A 20087-nucleotide genomic window follows, 5' to 3' on the forward strand; every position below is an offset into this window, starting at 1 on the left:
AAGTTTGTTGACTGACAGAGAGATTGATTCGTGACTCATTGTCCATCCAATATCGCTGTTGAAGAATCGTAACAAACTTTCAACTTGCAGTTTAATTGGATCTATTTTTATCAATTCATTTTTAAATCAATTTACAGATTTTACTTGGAAGAAATTTTACTACCAAACAAAGATATCATTGAGATCTCCATGTATTATTACTTTGTTAAGCAGGACTTTCTCCATGTCCCTAGGTGTCGTATTACATTGCCAGGCAGGATTTTCATATCTCTAGATTTTTAGATGTGGTATTACTTTACTAAGCAGGACTTTCTTCATGTTTTTCAGTGTGGCAATACTTTGCAAGCAAAACTTACTCCATGTCCTTAAGGTACTACTTTGCCAAGGACTTATTCCCTGTGTCTAGGGGGGGGGGGGTTATATTACCAGACATGACTTTCCTGATGTCTCTAGGTGTGGTATTACTTTACTAAGCAGGACTTTCTTCATGTCTTTCAGTGTGCAATACTTTGCCAAGCAGGACTTACTCCATGTCCCTATGTGGAGTAAGGGTATTACATCACAAGACAGGATTTTCATATCTCTAGGTGTGGTATTACTTTACTAAGCAGGGCTTTATTCATGTATTTGGGTGTGGCAATTCTTTGCCAAGCAGGACTTTCTCAATGTCTCTAGGGTACTACTTTGCCGAGGACTTTTTCCCTGCCTCTAGTTGTGGTGTTACTTTACCAAGCAGGACTTTTCCCCTGTTTCTAGGGATGGTAAAACTTTACCAAGCAGGACTTTCTTCCTGTCTTTCGGTGTGGTATTGCTTTAGAGCATGACTTTTTTCCTGACTCTAGAGGTAAAAATTTTTGCCAAGAAGGACTTTCTGCTTGTTTCTAGGGATGGTATTACTCTGCCTAGCAGGACTTATTACCTGTGTATAAGTTCATTGTACTTTTTAATAGTGTCCTCTTATTCTATTGCCCACAATGTATCACAATAATAATGTTAACCCAACGGTTTCTGCCTTTAACACTTTTCGCAATTTTACTGCATAACTTAAATGCTCCTACAATACCCACGTCACATGTTACTATTTGAAGATATTGCAATCAAATTTATTTTTTATGCCTTTTTCTGTTTGCAGTACAGTAAATAGTCAGTCCTACTTCCTATTTCTTTTATAAAAAGCAGTCCTCGGATTTTTTTAAACACAATGGTTTAACTAAAGATATGTAATACAGCTAATACAATAATTTGTCAAGCTAATTGAAATTTTTGTTATAACTCGCAATGTGTAATATAATTTATTTCATCAACAATTTTACAATTAGAATAGAACCCAACAATTTCCACCTTACATCTAACAGGACCTCTCCACAATAATCTGATTGTAAATGTTGAGTGGGGAGGTGTGAGGGGAGAGCAACCAACTTCCACAACACAGTAATCTCTGACCACTAACCACACCCAAGGACAGAAACCACGGGCGGAACGTACATTCTATAGATAATATAGGGTAACAAGCTAACCATGCACCTAATACGATTCATCCTAAACATTGATTTACACTGTGTTCGGATTACCCATGAGTCATGGTCAGGATCAAGAATGTAGAGAAAGAACAAGCAAATTTGGTCTGGAACGTAACCTGATAAAGTACCTAAGTACTTTTTTAGGTTACGTGTATGTAACATGTATTTGGAAATCTACCCAATACAACCACTTCAGTGCCATCTACCTCCTCATTAACAATTCAAAAGTCCAAATTATTCTTTTCCAATTTGCACCCAAAAGTATTTTTTGTTGTTTTGCATGGTTTGATGAAATTGTTGGGGAGTTATTTATGTACTGAATTATTTTTTTAAACTATGTTTTATTTCCTATTTTATAAACTGGACAACCAAATACAATTAGTAAGTGAAATTGTATACTTTACCCTAAACAAACTGTAATATTAGAAACAAACCACTCACAATTCTATAGAATACTATGTATACGCATGTTTAATTAGGCTTAAAAAGTAGGATGTTAGAATTATCCATCAATTGGTACAAAACAACAATCAAGATCAAGATCAAGATTTATCAGGATGTTGTGATATAAGGGGGTTACATTAAGTGTATGTCTTAAAAAAGTCTATAAGAATTTATAAAAATTACAGTTAAGAGTCGTGTCAATCTTTTTTTAGTTTAAATTTATGATCTTATTTTGTTTATATATTTAAGAAACAATTATACATTCAAAATTTAAACATGGACTGTACATTTATTAAACGCTTTTTGTAATAAGCAGAAGTTGCAAATATAACAAGTTGTACTTTTTAGATAAGTTTTTTTTTTTAGATAACAACGTGAAAATGGATTGTGAGTTTGTGATTTATTCTCATAATGACTTGTTTTAAAAGACGTCATTTTTAGAGCACTGCTTGATCGTAAACTAGTTGTTCATTGGTTATATGGGTCAGGTGTCAATATGATCAATATAGCTTCAATAAAAAATATTTTAAAATAAACAATAGGGAGAAGACTGAGCGGTGTAGAGTATTGAACTTCCGGTCTGAGTTAGATATACAAGTTCAAATCCTGCCTGTGACAGTTGCACTCTTTATCAGTGCTGTAGATCTTTTAGTGAACCGACTTCTCTCCTTATTCTACATGATACGATCCTTGCACAGACCAGTTAGTCATGAGAACAGGTAGAATAATGCTAAAAAGAAAACCCTCTCCTTAAAAAATATGTATATATTCACCAGACCATACATCCTACATCCCTCTTCATTTTGAATATGTTTTTAAATTAGGAAATATTCTTAGCAAGGAATATTTCTATTTAAAAAAATGTATTATTGAATAAAATATATATTTTTAAATTTCAATTTGAGTTACTAAAAACCTATAAATAGTTTAAGGTAGAGCAACAAATTTTTTCAAGTTGAAAGTTTCTGGTCAAAGTCTTTAACAATTTTTCTGGAAACAAAACAACTGAAAACTTTTGTTATCACTTCATAAGCAGTCATGGGCATTGTGAGCAGAATTTAGGGGTGTCTTATAACCACAAAAGTCCAAAAAACAACAAATAGGGATATTACATTTTTACAGTATGCATATATAAAGGGGACTGGAGGGAATGAAATTTTTCATATAAAAGAAATAGTTTATATACAAATGACATATTGTTTACTTATAACAAAAATTATATTCTTTACAGAACCGATAGAAATATGTGTAGTTTTCTTAACATGTTCACAACGATTGGATTTTATAGATTTTTGCAATGTTGCATGTATTTAGAACTATATATATGTTAAAAAACAGTAAAAATGGTTTTTTGAATGAAAAACATTAAAGGCCATTCCAAAATGGTGTATGATGTATTTGATGGAAATTTGGCTTGGTTAAACTCACCATACATTGAAGCATGGAATCTAGAGCCCCAGGGTGGGCTGAGGTAACGGTAAGGATTTTATATGATTATTCAAAACATATTGAATAATCGCTATATTATATGACCTATTTGTAATTTAATATCCAATAGCAAAATTTTGATTATTAAGGTAACTGCGAAAAATATTAGTACTAGTAGTTTGCTACTTGAGTCACATTTTAAAATGACTAATGACTAGTCTCTTACCACTACCAGGGTTAAGAAACATGTCACTCTCTAAAGTTATATATACCTCATATATAAACGGTAAAAATTACATTTTATCTTCAACCATTTTATTTTGGGCTTTGTAGCAAAATTACCTAGATTTCCTAATTTAAAATGCTTGTAATTACTCGTAGAGAGATAAAAAAATTTCTTCTTTTTGTCTTTAGAGAAGATATACTAAGGGTTAGGGACTTTAAAAAAATTATTTCAACCTAGTGTCATAACTTTTTTTAGCATCACAGTGGAGAGCCATTTATAGTCAACAGATGGTAAAAAATGTGTGATTGAGAAATACAGTTTACATAAAACACAAGTCTAGGAACCAATATTAAATCTGAATGTTTTTCTTATCTACTACATTAAATCCATTTATTTGTGTACCAAATTCCTGGTATAGTGTAGAAATCCAAGCTAACTGGAACCCACACAATTTATCAGCAAACATATCAACAATATAAATGAACACCTGCTAATAAATGTACACGTGATGACATAATCATGGTGGAGTTATCAATTAACACATTCGTGACAGTGGTTAATTTCAGGGCTCTTTTATATACCGTTGAATTTTTCAATAATAATGGCAAAAACCGTAATCTTTTTTTACATTAAATGGCTAAGTACAATGAGAAAATTATGTAGGCTTTGCAATTTTGCACACAAAATATTATTTCAATATGTTTTTTTACTGTTTCTCCACATAATCCAAGGGGTACCTAAAAGTTTATGTATTAAAAAAATTAATCAATCATGCAATCAACAGGGTACAGTACACGATAGTCTGACGTGTTTATTTAAGAGCGGGATCAAATTTAACAAATCACCAAGACAGGCTAACAATAAAACTCAATAAGAAAATGCTAATAAGGACAATGCTACAAATTATATTTACTGGTTTGTAAAATATATGTTATCCATCTAAATTTTATTATATATTAAAATTCAGAAAATTGTATAAAAGTGCTAAGACAACGTAATAATTTATTTTGATGCTAATAAAACAATCTTGTTCAGCATATCAACACTTCATCTGTATATAATTTTTATATATATTACAAGCTATAATTTTAATAAAAACAATAAATTACACTATCGCATAATGTCTAAATTTTAAATTAAATTGTTGAACCAAATCATAATTATTGTTTGTTAGTGAACTTAGGTAATATTCAAATGCTGATTATTAGTGAGTTCATGAACTGAAATTTATTCAAAATATAAAAAAAAAAAATAAAAGGATGAAGGGATCGGCGTCACCTTAAAAAACTGACTCAGTAAGTTCCCAACACCACAAAAAAGGTCGGGTTGAGAATTATCTTCATTGTAGCAAAGTTATTTAAGGCTGTTAAATAATTTGTTAATTTCTAATGGAAGGTGGCTGAACAGTACATTTCCCATATGAATAAAAGGCAGATCAAATTTAAAAAAATTAAATTAATCTAGAATTCAATAAGATTGGATAAAAATCAAACAAGACTGGTGATGTTCTTATGAGCCAATTTAAATTTATTTTTACAAATTTGCATAAACATTTTAGTGTGTGATTTTTACGGTGCATGTTTTTTATCCAATGTAAAAAAATACAGTTGGAGGAATTTAGCTGTGCTCGTGCAGCCCTAATACTACCCTTTCAACAAACAAACGCTATCTGTGTGGCGGGTTGCGTTTACGTGCTAGCCGCTGAGATGAAGGCGCAACAATCTCTTTGACGACTTTAAACTCACGATTTTGATTTACAAATAAAATTGACAAATACGTTATTTTCAAAAACACGTTAGACAGCACTATAACAACTGAAAAACAAGAATAAGTCCTATTATTCCTATTATTTGGTTTTCTCTTATTATTTAATTCCACCACAATCAGCACTTTTACAAAACAGACTGATTTTAGCGAGTGTGGTGAGTTATTCGGGCCAATACGATTCCTGAAAAGAGGGTTTTAAACCCTTGAGTCACAGGAAATGTTTTCGGGACGCAGCGCATAATGCTACCCAGCCACCCCTCCCGCCCATCACCACACATTCAAGGACACGCGCACAGCTAAAGTCCTCAAACTGTATGTAAGGTCAATTGTGTGTTTACCAAGCTTGTTGTTATGTTATTGTAATTTTTTATAACACAATTTTTTTATTTAATTTCTAGTTTTGTAAAACTATCCAACTTTTAGGACGAGTGTAGTTATTAAAACCAGTTAAAATATTATATATAATTTTTTTACACTATAATTACTATGCTTTAGTTACACAATGGAAGTTAGATATCCGGTTACAACACTAAAACTCAAATGGTTTATAGAAACTATGTTATTTTATTTGAACTATTTAGTAATTTCACTCTAATTTTCAACTCAGTAAACAAGAAAAACAGATCTTGATACTAAATTAAGTGAGGTATGATTCGTTATCAGAGACACTTAACATTCTAATATTTTTTCTGATGTTTTGGCTTTTTTTAATTATGTCCTTTAAAACTGAAAGCTTTCAGTACATTACAGTAATGTACTGAATATTCATGTACTAAGGACGCTACCGAGCAAATACTAAATCTTATTATCAGCACTATTTGTAGTACAAACTTTGACTGTTTATAGTTGAGTGTCTGTAGAAAAGAGGTTTTAAAACCTACAGGAGTTCACTGAATAATTCTTAGATAAGCCTTTTAAGATTTTACTGACCTTTTAAGATTTCATCTAAAAATCTACACACTATTATTCCAATAATATGCTGCATTTTTTTTTACATGAATAGAGAAAACGTTTAACACTTTTATTGCCAAAGTCTGGAAAATCATTCTAGCGAAATGAACTTACCCAGTTGTCTTACACAAATAATTATGAATAAATAAAAAGTGAAATTAATACATTAAAGTGAAAAATGCCTTCAGGAGTGAATGAGATCTCTAATGTACAAATTAAACATTGTTAAGACGTCTAACAACTCCTCTTAAGTGTTAGTGAAGTTGACACACAACATGGTGATTATAATTCCTACCTTATGTGTGTCACCAACGCTCTGGTATGATTTGATCATTTTAACCTAGATTGTAATTATATGTTAGATTAGTCGTTCACCTGAAGAAGAGATCATATTGCAGATATCGAAACGTAGTGTTACTGATTTTTTGTATCACTGAACGATGGCAAATATTCGGAAAACCCCTGTTTTCTTCACAATTCTTCCATTGTCAAAAACAAACTTAAAACAAAGAATCCCTCTTGCTAGTACATTCAACAAATCTCTAAAACTGGTCTTTTTCCTACAGGTCTCAAAGTCGCAAAATTATACCCAAAATTCAAGAGCGGATGCAATATAGAAACAAGCAACTACCGGCCCATCTCACTCACGAATTCCAAATTTCTCTAAGTAAATGAAAGTGTTGTTTTGAAATGGCTTATGGATCACTGTGAGCAGAATAATCTACTCACATAGTCACAGCAAGGCTTTGTAAATAAAAGATTAACCACCCCAGCTATAACTGAATTGATAAGAGTTTATAGTTGATAATATTGAACAGGGTGAACTAACTACCATTGTTTTTGTTTAAAGTTTGTTATTGATGATAGAAGGTTTTAAAGGATAATAGGATTTCGGACATTTACCATTGTTATAGTGTTATACCATTTTATAACCTATAACGATGTCAAATATCCGAAATCCTGTTATTCTTTCATACCACCATAATGCTTGAATTCAACACATTTTTGTAATTGCCTGGGACAGGACTTGATCATTAGTAAATTGTAACATCTTGGATTAAAAGGAACAACTTGTTAATAGTTTAAAAGCTATTTAGAAGGTAGGAAAAGCTGTTCGAGAAACAGTACATGTAATAAGATCTAAAGCTCTACCTATCACGAGAGGAGTGCCCCAGGGTTCAGTTTTTGTTCCCAGATCTTCTATTGATTATATTCAAAAATGACCTGCCAAGTTTAAATGAACATTGCTCTACATTTTTGTAAGCGAATAAACTCATACAGCTTTAAATATGGCCTATCAGTTCTGCGCCATGCAAATAAATCAGCTGTCAATATGACAAAAGGAAAGCAGCTAGCGTTTGGCAGAAGAAAAGAAGAGATCCCAGAATTATGATGATAAATTACCACCCCAAGCAAAATCGTTAGGCATGACAGTAGATAACAACATTTCATGGACTAACCACGCTCTTTGACGAAAGAAATTGAACACTAGTCTATATGTCATCAAGAGAATTAGGAACATCAGCAAAATATGTCCACAACAATGACCACAGACTGCTTACTCTTTGAATTTCATCTAAATTACGGTAAATTCATCTGGGGTTGTACTAATGCTGAAAAATCTACAGCTAATTTTGATAGCATAAAAGAGGGCAGTCATGGTATTGAAAGAAACAACTAGATTCCACAGAAGGGTAGAAAGGTCATCACTCTAGGAAAAAAATCCTTCTGCAATCGCACTGATGCTACTCCCATAGGAGTGGTAGTAACAACCCTATCTGTGAGCAGAGCTCTTTATCAAGTCAAATATCTAACCATCAATGTCATTTCTCAAGACTGTATTGACAACTGCCTGAGTACCTGTGTTGTCAAAAGCCCCTTTGATGTCCAGAAAGACACCTATGGCTATTTTTTTCGCTGTCAGTGCCTTGTCAATCCTGTACTCCAATTGATGTAAGGATAGTCAGATGATTTTTCAGGACTAGTAAGCATGCCGATTTTGATGAAGAGGGCACTTCAAAACAGATCCCTCCTAAACAAGCCTAGCAATCATCTTCTCCATTATCTTGAGGATAAACAGACATATCGATTTAAAGGACTTGGGACGATCTATGCTAGACCTCCCCTGCTTCAGTGTAAACACCACCCTGGACACTCTCCAGGATAGAGGAATATACCTGAGGGCCACAGGGGCCTTGAACAGCTTGAACAATCAGGGGAAGGCAAGATCCAAACTCTATTGCAAGCAAACCAATCTCACTCTATCCCCCCAGGAGCTTTATAAGGACAAAACTATTGTTTTCAGCATAGTGGGGCCTTAGTCAGTCTTGGGCTGCAAGAGTAGGATTGCAAAATTAGCTGTTGATTCAGAGAGAAGTTCTGCATATGACCTCTGATCAGATGCCTCAAATATTTTCCTTTAACAAACCCTTCAGGGTTGTGATATGTTCTAGGGAAGTTTGGTTGGAGGGAAAGAACTCTTTTCCACCAGTGGAGCTTGAATGGTTTACAGATGGCTCTAAAATAATGTGGCACAGCTGGAATTGTGGGACTGCTCAACTGTTATGTGGTATTCCTAGGTGTTGATTCTTTAGGGCTGACTAAAAGTGGGTTCACATTGAACATGAGAGAAGGTGGACACTGCATCCGGTCTGAGGGTGAGTATGTTAGTCCTGTAGTTGTCTTCCCACAGGGTGGTATCTTGATTTTCTTCTTAGGTATATCAATGTCTTCTGAGGTTGTGGGTCTAATTATGGGACATGGGCACTTGAGGCAGCATCTTCCACTCAGCATTTTCCGAGAATATCTTTCTGTTGATTGAGTGATGAACAAAAGACCACTGCTGAACATCTGCTCATGATTGCCCTGCAATAGCAAGCGAGCACTAAGCCATCTTTCATAGTCTGATAAGGGTGCCAAATTTCACCAGGAAAACCTAATTTGTAGTTTTCAGAAGTTTGTAGAACTGCTGAAACTGTGAACTGTTTGGCGTCATAGTACACTTCTGGGGTGTAGCTAAAGACCCTTGAAGCTAAAGTACATAGCAATTGCCCCTAAGAAGTATAAGATGGACAAACAAAATAGATAAGGATCCAAAAGATTTAATTTAAAATGTTTTCCAGAACAAAAATTTTAATGTTTTCAAAAAGAAGATGGTTTAAGAAACTAAAACAGTTTTATAATGTTAGCAAAACTATACATGTTTTTATAACTACCGTAACACATTTTGTTATGGTCCTCATTCAATGAATATTACCAAAAATTTAATTAGGTTTTCAAATTGTGTAAAAGTATATATGCTATTGTTAAATATTGTATTCCTTAGTTTTCTAATCAAATCACTCTGTGTAATTTATTCCTAAAACCATTAATTTAGTGACTGCAATAAAAATACTGGGGAGATGATAAATAAATAGCATGAAGCATTCAAATGCAGATTTATCATATGAATGGTTCTCATATCTAAAATGATTCAATTGTAATCTCTCACAATCACAAATCACATCTTGGTAGTATTGAAACAGTCTGTGAGCAAATCACCTGGCAGTAAAAGGGTTAACAATATTTTGTTCAATTCCAAATATTGTTTAGAGCATGTCCTTTTTAAAAATATAAATATTATTTAACTAAAATACTTATTAGTTATTTACATATATAAAGCTTAAACAATGAAAGCCTTAATAAGTTTTATAGTAGAATAATACTTCCAAAACTTAGTCAGAGAATATACTATAGGGCCGGTGCATATACTAAATTATTGTTACATTTTACTCTTTTTTCCAACTTTTATTCCTAATAGGTTTAAATTTCTACATATTTCAACAATTTCCAAAACAACAATCAATCAAAGATCAAAATTACAAATTTCAACAAAGGAGACAAAATGTGTGATATCTAAATCACTGAAAAATTAATTATTTGCAGAAAATTACCAAACACAAAACTTATTATTTATAGACAGTACACAACAGAAGAATAGAAAACCAACTGTTTATAAACATATCAAATATGCCATATTTTTGGGAATTAAAAACCTTCCCTTTAAAAACCTTTGTAAACAGCTGTCCACTCATCTAATAAGCGACTTTGAACATTTTAACTATGTACCAGGCAATCTGAGAGTTTGACTTCTACCACAAGGTTAAAGTTTACATAATGCATAGCCTATACAATAAATACAACTACTGTACTTCTTTTATTAACTTACCTCTGCAAAGAACTCGTCCATGAACCCATCGCGGCCCTCGACGTTGACGGCCACATCGTCTGGGCCCACGTCGTCATCGTCACTTTGCGCCTGTAACATGGTACATTATCACTTGTCACTATTTATCACAATTAACATTGTATTGATACAAGAAAACATCATTTACAAACTTGTCTTACTAGCCTATTTCAGATATGTTCCAGGCTATTTATTTAACACTACAGATATATTCACGACACTAAACTAGTGAAAACAACCACGATCTAATATATCAAATCACATAATTTTATATTTTTTTGCAACTCCTACCATTATTAACTAAGTAACACACAGAAAATACTTTGAGGTCTTTGCTAAAAATGTTTGTATATGTATTGTTTGTTAATGCTTCTTGGAGGGGGACTCTTGGATTTTCACTACCCATGAGAACATAAAATGTAATACCACATCAAAGGACTTCTATAAGCTTTATAATCTGGATGTAAGTTGATAAATCACAGAAAAGAGACACAAGGGATTCGTAGTTTTTAAGTATAAGCTCAACCGACTTGGACTTAACTACTATGCATACAATACCAAAAAACTCTGCCTTTTGGAGATAAATCCCCACCATTAAAGGAGCAGTTTTTATAAAGAGGTTTATCTCAACAGGAATGAATATCACAAAAATTCAGGAATACTGGATTAATAAAGTAATCATAGGGGCACCTTATATCCTGATAGATAATTTTATATATGAGGGCTATCCAGAAAGTAGATTACGTTTTGATATAAACAAAAAAAGTAGGTACAACAAAAAAAATTGTATTATATACATTTGAAAGTGACACTAAAATACTATTTTTCAACATAGTCAAAAAAACTCTGCCTTTTGGAGATAAATCCCCACCATTAAAGGAGCAGTTTTTATAAAGAGGTTTATCTCAACAGGAATGAATATCACCAAAATTCAGGAATACTGGATTAATAAAGTAATCATAGGGGCACCTTATATCCTGATAGATAATTTTATATATGAGGGCTATCCAGAAAGTAGATTATGTTTTGATATAAACAAAAAAAGTAGGTACAACAAAAAAATTGTATTATATACATTTGAAAGTGACACTAAAATACTATTTTTCAACATAGTCAAAAAAACTCTGCCTTTTGGAGATAAATCCCCACCATTAAAGGAGCAGTTTTTATAAAGAGGTTTATCTCAACAGGAATGAATATCACCAAAATTCAGGAATACTGGATTAATAAAGTAATCATAGGGACACCTTATATCCTGATAGATCATTTTATATATGAGGGCTATCCAGAAAGTAGATTACGTTTTAATATAAACAAAAAAAGTAAGTACAACAAAAAAATTTTATTATATACATTTGAAAGTGACACTAAAATACTATTTTTCAACATAGTCAAAAAAACTCTGCCTTTTGGAGATAAATCCCCACCATTAAAGGAGCAGTTTTTATAAAGAGGTTTATCTCAACAGGAATGAATATCACCAAAATTCAGGAATACTGGATTAATAAAGTAATCATAGGGGCACCTTATATCCTGATAGATCATTTTATATATGAGGGCTATCCAGAAGCAGATTACGTTTTGATATAAACAAAAAAAGTAGGTACAACAAAAAAATTGTATTATATACATTTGAAAGTGACACTAAAATACTTGACACTAAAAGTCACCATACAAATTTAGGCACTTATCATAGAGGTGAAATAGTTTTAAGATTTAGCATTAAAAAATTCTGCCGCTTCAGACTTCAATCTCCCACAGTTCCACATTGTCATCAAAGCGCTGCGTCGCAAGTCAGGTCTTCATTACTGGAAACAGGTGGTAGTCGCTGTGTGCAAGGTCTATAAGGCGGATGTGAAAACACCTGCCACTTAAAATCATCCAGGACTTCTCAAGTCTGATTTTCCATGTGTGGCCGGTATCCATCTTGCACAAAATTCATGGTAACCTAACTTCTGCATAACAATTTCGTTAACAAACTCTTTGATACTGGAGGAAAACTAATTGAAAGTTCTGTTATTCTGAATCAGCGGTCTTCTTTAATCTTCTCATCGACTTTAGAGCAATTTCATTGGTCACAATGTTTGGCTTTCCACTTCGTTCATCATCATGCACATCAGTTCGGCCATTTTTAAACCTAATGCACCACTGACACACTCCACCTTCAGTAATCACATGGTTCCCACAAACTTCAAAGAGTTGGCGATAAATCTCATTTGGTTTATTGTGCTTATCCAACAAAAACCATATTACCAACCGCACTTCACACCTCACTGGATTTTAAATTGCGTCATACATTTTAAACTGCTATTGTAAAACAACAAGGAGCGACAATAACTTCTCACTAGCACCGCTGTATAGCCACTGAACAGAGTAATGCCCTCATATCAAAATGGTTGCGATACAGACCGAAATGTAATCTACTTTCTGGATAGCCCTCGTATTACAGAATAACAGAAAACCCAAAGCGTGTATCATGTTTTCTAAAACAATTCACGGATTTTGCTACTAAAGAATTAATAACAAGAAATTTGGTGTCACTTGCATCAGAAGTTATCACCTACTAGTTAAGAAAGAGGAGGTTTTTGCCTCAGCCTATTTCCTAAATCTCTCTATAACACATCAACTATTAGTAGTGGAAAGTGTTCGTATATTGAATAGGGAAAAGGAGGAAAGGGAGGGTCTTCTGATGCGATAGCACCCATCACATATTCCGAGTGAGCTCGAATGCAAACAGATAAAGATGAAGAGCTCCTTTACTTTATTTTTGGATTTTATGTACAGAACTAGCCAATATAAAAGCTGAAGTCAGCTGAAATACCAACAACGGCACACAACTGAAAACCAATGAAAACCGTCACCATATATCAGACTAAATTATGAAACATTTTTTTAGAGGAATTTAAGATGACAACAAGCAACAGATTGGAAAGAAACTTAGTTCCTGATGCATAAATATCATTTTTAGACCTAAAAAATTGTATGCATGAACTGACAAAATATATAAGTATATACGTATCATTAAACTGTATCAGTATACAGAATTTGTATGAATAAGAATATCTGTAGTGTTGTTAAAAATATAAATGCAATCAACAAAGTCAATGTGTCAGATAATATTTGTATGACCCTTGATCCTATCTTTGTGATTATATACCAAACAATGTAAGTACAAATAAATAAATAACCAGTTTACTTCACTTTCTCAGATGGAGCCCAGTCTTACTTTTGCCTGTCATATTCCTTTTGTTCTATCAGACTAATTTCTGGCTGTTAAGAATGGCAAACAGCGTCAGATCAAAAAAGTAATTTTCTTGCAATGGAAAGAGCATGCATTTTCTGAGCCACAATACTCACAGCACAGTTGATATTCAGGTCTTGTAAGGCAAACATACTATGACTTCAAACTGCTTCTCTAAATGGTACATCTGCACCAAGAGACTTACTTGCTGCAACCACTGTTTTAACACTTACTACTCACAGGCGTTCCAACAGGGTGGGAACCAGAAATCCTGTATCTTTCCAGCATGTAGGTTATGTATGACCTCTAGTTTAGAATCACTGTATCCTTTCACCCGAATAACAGTCAGGATCAGTTACTTCCAAATGAAATTTGCATCTTTGATAATCTGTCAGATCAGCAACTTCTCAATTAATCCTGCCTTTAGACCCATAATCCACAAAAATTACAATAAGAACTTATCGCCACTTCTGTTCCAAATAACAAACTCGGATGTGCCTGTGAATAAAAGCTGCTAGTATGGATTTTGTTATTTTTCTTCATACTAACACCTCGGACTTTGTTTCAACCCATACTAACTGTGTTTTAGTTTCCTTACTTTTTCCGATTTTATCGTCGTCACTTTCTGGCTGTCTGATGTAAATTGCTTCCTCTCTTTGAATATAAAAAAGTGTCCTTACACCACAATGCTTAAGACACATATTTTCTTACTAAACAACATTTAACAAACATTGAATTGTATCAAACCTAGCCACAGAGCTAAACGTCTCACTACAACTGATCCATAGTTTTCCTGTATTCCCTTGTATGTGTCCTGTTTTCTCACTAATACTTATTTAACACCAATGGCCTTTTGCTTTGGTGGAAACATCACCAAATCGAAAACATAATTTTTCTGCAATGATGCCATCACATCATTCATTACCGCTTGCCAGTGCCCCCAGTCAGGACTTTTCCGAGCTTTCACAAAGACTGGACCAGCATAGGTAAGCAAAATGTATTTTTGAAGATACTCTAGAGGTTTACATTGTCACACTGGCCTTCCAACACCACCATTAGTATCACTCTCATTTATATCAGTTCCTTCATTCATATATTCAACACAAGTAACTCAAACACTAGTCAAGTCATCCCTCTGAATGTACCTTTGCTCGTCTTCTATTCCCTCTACTCTGACAACTCTTAAATAAAGAAGGTACAGAAATTGTTTATTCTCCAACAGTACTTTGAATACATCTTCTTTTGATTTTTCAGGTACTTTATGATTTATTTGTATAGGTCTGTATACAACATCCTACTCATTATATTCTTTTGGCCATCAAACACTCTTTTGTCACAGTAATTAACAAGTCAACCACACACTGACTTTGCTGACCACTTCTGTTGCGGTACATGTACGTAACACTCACTGTAGAATGGCCAAAAATGTTCAACTGGTGCAGGTCCTTTCTTATACCACAGATGTTAAGGTTTTCCTGCACTTGTATGACCAATGCCATTGATAACATGCCATGTTGTGTTCATTACTTCTAACCATAAGCACATTGGTAAGTTTTTATTTGGATATAACATACTACATGCAGCTTCAACAAGTGTTCTCATTTTCCGTTCTATGGAACCATTTTCCTCTCGAGTGAATGGCATGTTAGTTCCCATGAGGATTCCATGATCAGAAAGCATACCCCTTACTGTCATATTACAAAATTCTGCCCCACAATCATAAAAATTTTCACAACATGTCCTGCAACTTGGTATTCATTAAAAAGTGTTTCTACACTCTGCCACCTCAAATTATTTCTTTAAAGTTAATAGCCTCAGAAACTTTGTGAAATAGTCCTTAAACACAAGACAATGTTGATTTCCTCCAATAGATACATTTTCCACAATACCACAGATATCTGCAGTGATTATTTCATTTGGTTTTTTTTACACACAAGTACGATAGGTATCTCAATGTTGTTTATTAAGAACACATCCTTCGCAAAACCCGTAACAATCATGTCAAAATCAACAAATCATGTCAAAAGTAACATTCATGTCTCAATGTATCACCCAGCAGGGATCACTTCTGGCTGGTTTATACCTTCCAGTTGAACCCACCACTGGGCACAGCAAAAACCGATGTGTCACTTTAATCTGGGCAACCTTATGGATGTCCAGTAGCGGCACATCACTAACCGCAAATGTTGAGATTCTGGGGTTCATGGGCAATTCGATAGGTCTGGTCTTCTGTGGAAAATGACTGTTGGAGTTGGTGGGGTTTGTTCCCTTACCTCAGAGGTTCTTGTTAACCTCAACAAGGGTGTGGCACCCCCTGCCTACTTTGACTGGAGAGGCTGGTTCAGAGCTGGCCTCCCCTTCTTCCGGGATGACTTTGAGATGTAGTGCCCTAATTCTTCCTCATGGATCTCGATAGGAGGCGGCCCCTACTACCTAACCTTACCCATCCTGAATATCCTATCACTCCGAAAGCAGCGCAAAGGTTCTTACAGGACTAAGTGCAATTTATAAGCTTCTTGTCCTAAGAAAAAAAAAAAAAAAAAAAAGTCTTCAAAAACTTTTAAACTTGTTTTGTTCTGATGGGCAAGGCACTCATACCAGTCCTGAATGGATTCTTCTACATTATTCAAAAAATTTTCTGTTCTTCATGAAATCACACTTATCCATTCATACTTTAAAAATGTAATCATTTCCAACTGAGCAACTCACAGATTATTCATTCCTACCTATGTCAAGAACATACAAAACTTTCTCCAAATCCCTGATTTTTGACGTCCAGTTGTGACTACGACATACATTTCCTTCACAAAGGGTATTAAAAACATCATCACTGTCCATAATGCTATAGTGCCATAGTGTACTCATTTGGTAAGGTCCTCATGATCCTTGACATCACACAAGTTCAGATAAAGCAGTTGCTCTGTGCTTAAGACTATTCCTCATTTACTTCACAAAATTTAAGTTGAAGTCTTGAAAAGTACTTCACAATAACTTCACTCACATCCATGCTAAAAGTAAAGAACTGTTGTATCATCTGATCAAGTTTCTGACTAGACAATTACTCTTAAACAGTTAAAAATTTCTGTTCAATTCTCCTAGCATGCACTCTCCTGTTAGTAGCAGTCATTTCTACAAGTGCATCAACAAACACGTTCACAATAATTGCTTATGCCGAAGAATCCTCCTTGTCATAAGACTTAGAATCCAATTCATGAACCTTTTTATTTTATTTTCAGGTTCATCAGGGCTGGAATTTTGACACCAGCTCTATTTAATGCTGATTAATTTCCTGTCAGTTTTTTTTATTTTCACTTTAAAATCCATTCTTTAATAACACCTGTGCCCACACCAATTAAACTTATTACATATAAACAGCACATTTATTGGAACAGAACAATAACCTATACAAAATTCAACCATAAACAAGTGTTTCCAAAACATTGTGTTTTATAACATTAATATGACTAATATAATTTAAGTATTTAAAATATAAGTTCCTCACTGGCAAATTAAAATGCACACAACTATAGTTTCTGAACTAATTCATTGTATGGAATGAAATGAAGGATTTACTGAGTTAATCAATATATTTCAAACTTTTTAACTGTGTGTCACAACTAAAACTAAAAAGTATAATTTTTTTAATTGTATTTTATGTAAGTAATAGTTTATTGTGAAATGAAATGCAATATCAAATATATAACTATTTTTTTTTTTTAATGTAGTACATTTTGATCAAAAGTGGCTGGGAATCATGGTTCAAACATGCAAATGTAAGACCTGGTATTCCTGGTACAAATAAAATCGAAAATTTCACTTAAGACTCTTTAAAAGAGTTAACTTAATAAGATTATGTTCCTATACATTCATACTGTCTTTATGGCACAAGTTTCATTTGGCAAAAGTCAAACCTAGTTAGCTCAGAACATTTGTAGAAATTGTCAAAATAACACATCATCATTATAATAGTCATGAATACGATATAATATAATAGGCTATAGAACCTAGTAACAAACTCATTAATATTTTTTATGGTATTACACACGAAATAAGACGAATGAAAAACTACAAGGCGAACAGAAACAATTGAATATCTTGAAAAGGAACACGAGGAATTGTTCCAACAGTTGTAAAGTGTTTGACCTCACACAAACAGCAATACATAAACTTCGAAATGAGGTGAGCAAACAGTGAAGCAATAACTTAAAGTAGGCTCTATATGTAGCCTACAAAGCAACTGTCCAGAAACCAAGACAATCATATATAATGTGTTAAGAATAGGTACACATTATCCCTTTTAGAGCCAACATCCTTATAGACGGACATTTGAAATGCTGCTGAAAAATGCCAAGTCCGTATATACGGACGTCAATTAAAAATTTCCTCACATTTTAATTTTTCAATGAAAAGTGTAGTTTTCATCATAATAATCCAAAGGAACATTAGATCGAGATCTTTTACATAGTTCACAGTTGCTTCCATCGCTGTTTACTGTGTGTGGTAACCTAAATAGATTACTTGAAATAATGTAATGAATCGTTTACGAAAAGATCTACTTTCCAAACGCTACCAAAAAGGAGTTCATCTTGTTTGTTTACCGCATCACATTTGTCAAAAATCACCTCTTCACTCACATATCCTAACTTAATTGCAAATTATTTTTTATTGTTCTTAACAGTTTTATTTATAAATACGATTTTCCAATTCAAGTGTTCACTTAATCAGAACTCGGTGATAGCCTTATAGTGTATTTTATAAACTGATGCTTGTTTTGATGTTACTTTTTTATTATTTAAATAACATTTTTCCTGTCACCAGCCATAATTTTATCATTTGATTAATGTTTACGGTTCTTTTACTATTTATGACATTACATAAGTGTTAAACTATTTCTATTAATTTGAAATATGTGACTATAATTTAGTGTTTTAGATAAGTTGATATATAAACCAAGTCCGCTTATCGTATTCTACCCAATTTTTTTTCAAGTGCTATTTTGCATACGAAACTGGAAAAATGTTCAAACATTTTTTGATAAGTAAAATTTTTTTTTATTTATATAAATTAGCATTATATGAATATTTTACGTGTTTTAATTAAACAATTTATCTGTAAGGAAAGTATATATAAAAATTAGGAGCCTAGCCTATCTAAAATTGTTTTGATTTTAAGGATGTTTTAGTAAAATGTAACAAAATCAATCAAATAGGTTTGGCATTTTTCCGCAGTATCTTAAGAGAAATTTCTGGCATTTTTCAGACAAACTTTTGTACAACTTAATGCTCTAGCACCTAAGGATTAAGATGTGAATAATACCCTGATAATTGTCCTACTGTTAACATTCATTTTCAACAAATGAATAAAACCTCAAATTATTAAAACTAGGCTAGATTTCAAAATGTTGTTACATTCAGTTTTACAATCTGTCTTAGGCTTCTTAAAATCAGTTTATATATTATATAAAAAAAGATGACAACTGAATAAGTAAGGGTATTATATGCCACCAAATTGGACAGATATATTATTAATTAATTTAGCTCTCAATAAAATTATAATTTTACCTTTAAGCAGGAATACAATACTAAATTGGAGTAGGTCCAAATTAGTCCTACTATTATATTGGATTATGCCATTTAGTATAATCTGTCTGACATTAAAATTAAACAAGGGCGTAAGAACAAAATTTAGTATTTAGATTTTACAAATCATGACAATAAAAGATCAGTAATCGAGTTTAGTTTATTTTCTAAAAGGTTTGGGGGTGGGGCTTAGGTTTGCCCACAAACATACTCTTGAGAGGACCAAGTATTTCTTTCGAGTTTAGTCTGAATTATAAATGAATAACAACATAGCTATGTTAACAATTGATTTAATGTTAATCCTATATTGCTTAGCACACAAAACATCTCCGAAAAGTATCATTTTCTTCTTAGAAAATATATTGTTCGGGAGTAGACCATATACCAAATTTTGAGTATAATCCAAATTTGTACAACATAAGAGAATACTTACAGCTTTCAAAGCCTGTAACCTATCCTTGGTCATCTTTGAACCAGGTAATTATCACTGTTAGTTCAATAAAAATCCCATTCACTGAAATTTATCATGAAACGACACTACTACACTAATAGACGGACACTAAAACTGTGTAGACGACAGTAAAAATCGATACGCTTCTGCAATGCCGTCTGTCAAACTGCGGCTGCGCCTGTGACGTCATTACGAAAGCTGCAAAATTATGCTGTAAAATGGTTTAAAGAAATATATTTAAAAAAATAAAATTTA

General features: G+C 33.1%; 1 protein-coding gene across 1 annotated transcript in view; it reads right to left on the reverse strand.

The window, feature by feature from the left end:
• LOC124367859 (syntaxin-1A) overlaps window positions 1-20001 on the reverse strand; it is a 96981-nt gene extending 76980 nt beyond the window's left edge. The window contains exons 1-2 of the mRNA XM_046825023.1: window positions 19815-20001; window positions 10544-10633 (exon numbers count right to left, since the gene is read on the reverse strand). Of these exons, the coding sequence (XP_046680979.1) occupies window positions 10544-10633; window positions 19815-19847 (123 nt within the window). The 5' untranslated portion in view covers window positions 19848-20001. The remainder of the gene's footprint in view (window positions 1-10543; window positions 10634-19814) is intronic.
• Window positions 20002-20087: the final 86 nt, after the last annotated feature.

Source organism: Homalodisca vitripennis, chromosome 8, assembly GCF_021130785.1.
Source record: "Homalodisca vitripennis isolate AUS2020 chromosome 8, UT_GWSS_2.1, whole genome shotgun sequence".
NCBI classification, from domain to species: Eukaryota; Metazoa; Arthropoda; class Insecta; order Hemiptera; family Cicadellidae; genus Homalodisca; species Homalodisca vitripennis.